The 3,030-nt window shown below is 59.8% G+C and overlaps 1 protein-coding gene across 1 annotated transcript; it reads left to right on the top strand.

Moving 5' to 3' along the window:
• The first annotated feature begins 1,288 nt into the window (after nt 1-1,288).
• On the top strand, nt 1,289-2,852 carry LOC120859233 (serotonin N-acetyltransferase-like). The gene is made up of 3 exons (XM_040235413.1): nt 1,289-1,520; nt 1,812-1,966; nt 2,298-2,852. The coding sequence occupies exons 1-3, from the start codon at nt 1,358-1,360 to the stop codon at nt 2,601-2,603; spliced, it is 624 nt and encodes a 207-aa protein (XP_040091347.1). The 5' UTR covers nt 1,289-1,357; the 3' UTR covers nt 2,604-2,852.
• The last annotated feature ends 178 nt before the right edge of the window (nt 2,853-3,030 follow it).

Here is a 3,030-nt window from a genome sequence, read left to right as displayed (position 1 = left end):
CAAACTCATGTCCATCGAGTCGGTGATGCCATCCAGCCATCTCATCCTCTGTCGTCCTCTTCTCCTCCTACCCCCAATCCCTCCCAGCATCAGGGTCTTTTCCAATGAGTCAACTCTTTGCATGAGGTGGCCAAAGTACTGGAGTTTCAGCTTTAGCATCAGGCCTTCCAATGAACACCCAGGACAGGTCTCGTTTAGGATGGACCGGTTGGACCTCCTTGCAGTCTAAGGGACTCTCAAGAGTCTTCTCCAACACCACAGTTCTAAAGCATCAATTCTTCAGTGCTCAGCTTTCTTCACAGTCCAACTCTCACATCCATACCTGACCACTGGAAAAACCATAGCCTTGACTAGACGGACCTTTGTTGGCAAAATAATGTCTCTGCTTTTTAATATGCTATCTAGGTTGGTCATAACTTTCCTTCCAAGGAGTAAGTGTCTTTTAATTTTATGGCTGCAATCACCATCTGTAGTGATTTTGGAGCCTAAAAAATAAAGTCTGACACTCTTTCCACTGTTTCCCCATCTATTTCCCATGACGTGATGGGACCAGATGCTATGATTTTAGTTTTCTGACTCATGAATCCCTGAATAAAGCCAATTTGATCTTAGAATGGACTCGGTTGACTTTTGTTTTTGAGCGGTCCCAAGTGATCTTTTCCCCAACCCCTGGAGCCTCATCAGCTGCTGTAATTCCCTCTGTGTCCTGCATGCCAGCCTAAGGTTTTGTCCTCAGAGGTTGGGGACAGGGCACAGCCCTGCTGGCTTTGTCTTGCCTGCAGTGACGTGGAGGTGGGTCATTACCTTAGAAATCTCTGAGGACACTGTCATGCGCTGCCCGGCCACACCTGCTACAAAAGCAGGTCCTGGGTTTCCCTGGCTCCTGAGCCCAAGGACAGCCTCTAGGGTAACTGGCCCTGTGGTCCTGGTAAGTGGGATCCTTTCACAGGCTCCCAGGAACAGGAGTCCCCTGCTTGGGGCTTGGAGACAAGGGGAGAGAAGGTGGAGGAGGGTGGGGAGGGCAACTCCCAGATTACAGGCTTCGTAATGGAGGCACAGCTGGATCTGCACATAGATGGGGGTCAGGGAGACAGACAGAAAGGGGCCCAGGGAGCCAGAGCAGGCACAAGGCAGGAGGAATCGATGCCCTACATGCCCGCTCTGCCCTAGCGCCCAGACTCCCCACTCCAGGTCTCCTGCAACAGAGGCAAGAGGTGCCATCACCCTAGATGGCCCCCTGGGAGATGAGGACCAGCCCCCTGACCATGGCCCTTCTCCCACAGGTGCGGAGGGACCCTCCTGGTCACACAGGCCCTTTCTGAAGCTGGGGACCCCCTGGGTGGCAGCCGCACCCAGGATGTCCACGCCGAGCGTCCACTGTCTGAAGTCCTCACCTCTGCACCTGCCCTCTGGGATCCCAGGGTCCCCAGGCCGCCAGCGGTGCCACACACTCCCCGCCAACGAGTTCCGCTGCCTCACCCCAGAGGACGCTGCCGGCGTGTTTGAGATTGAGCGAGAGGGTGAGCAGCCCCCTGGCCCCCCAGGGTCCGGGACTCTGCCGAACTCTGCCGCTGTTGCCCTTGGGGAGAAGACCCTGGAGTCCCCTGTCCTTGGCAGACAGGCCCCCAGAGTGTCTGACGGTGTGTTTTGTGCGTGTGCAGGAGCACATGTGTGTTTCAGGAGACTGGGGGGAAGAGCAGCCCTGAATCCCATGCTTTCCCAGGGGAGGCCTGGGGACCCGGGGAGCCCACCCAGCATCCGAGCAGATGCTCAGTGGACTGGAGGTCACCCACTCGCACTTCCTGACGCAGCCTTCATCTCTGTCTCTGGCAACTGCCCCCTGAATCTGGACGAGGTCCGGCACTTCCTGACCGTGTGTCCTGAGCTGTCCCTGGGCTGGTTCATGGAGGGCCGCCTCGTGGCTTTCATCATCGGCTCCCTGTGGGACGAGGAGAGACTTACTCAGGTGAGGATGGGGGTGAAGGTCCCGGGAAGGCCTCAAGAAAGGAGGAGACCATTTCCCATGGAGGCAGAAGATGGGGGAGGAGTGGGAGGCTGGGATGTCTTCCTCCAGATCCAACACGGGAGCTCATGGTGCGTCCTCTCCTGGCAAGAGAGCCCAGTCCTTTGGGGGTCAAGGCTCTCCTGAAGGGGACCACAAAGGGGCTGGGGACACAGCTCCTAACTTGGGTAGAAGGGGGCTGACTGGAGACTCTCGGGGCAGCTGCTCTTGGCCCAGCAGGGGTGGTTTGGGGTGCACAGAGACGACCCTGACTCGTGTCTGCCCCTCGGCCCAGGAGTCGCTGGCGCTGCACAGGCCCGGGGGCCGCACCGCCCACCTGCACGCGCTGGCCGTGCACCGCAGCTTCCGGCAGCAGGGCAAGGGTTCCGTCCTGCTCTGGCGCTACCTGCACCACGTGGGTGCCCAGCCGGCCGTGTACCGGGCCGTGCTCATGTGCGAGGACGCGCTGGTGCCCTTCTACCAGAGGTTCGGCTTCCATCCCGCTGGCCCATGTGCCATCGTCGTGGGCTCACTGACCTTCACAGAGATGCACTGCTCCCTGCGGGGCCACGCCGCCCTGCGCCGGAACAGTGATCGCTGACCCCCCGGGCAGCCCATGGTCGGGGGCTCCTACTCAATCCCCAGTCGGTCCCCTTCTCTGCTCTGCCGTCCCCCTGCTCTGCTTGGTCTGAAGGGAGACGGTGATTCCCAGGGGATGGCGGAACGGAGAGAATGGGTGAAATAAAGAGAAGGCGGGGCGGCTGCTCCCAGCCCGGGTGCCCTCCTGGGGCGCAAGTACTGTGTGCTCCTCTCTGTCCACACCAGGCCCTCTGGACCCCCTGCATCCAAACTGCGCCCACACGTGCTGGGTCTGTGAACTGGGGACAGTGAGAGGCATCCTGCAGCCTTGCTTCTGCGTCTCACCAAAGGAGCCCCTATCCCCCCAGACCCAGGGCTGCCCCTTCTGGTCCTCATCCCTGGAGTGGGGGCAGCCGGGGGGAGGGAAGGGCAGGGGCCACCTCCCAGCT

Source organism: Oryx dammah, unplaced genomic scaffold, assembly GCF_014754425.2.
Source record: "Oryx dammah isolate SB20612 unplaced genomic scaffold, SCBI_Odam_1.1 HiC_scaffold_313, whole genome shotgun sequence".
Taxonomy (NCBI): Eukaryota; Metazoa; Chordata; class Mammalia; order Artiodactyla; family Bovidae; genus Oryx; species Oryx dammah.
The sequence above is the reverse complement of the archived record's forward strand: the minus strand, read 5'-3'. Positions and strand labels throughout refer to the sequence as shown.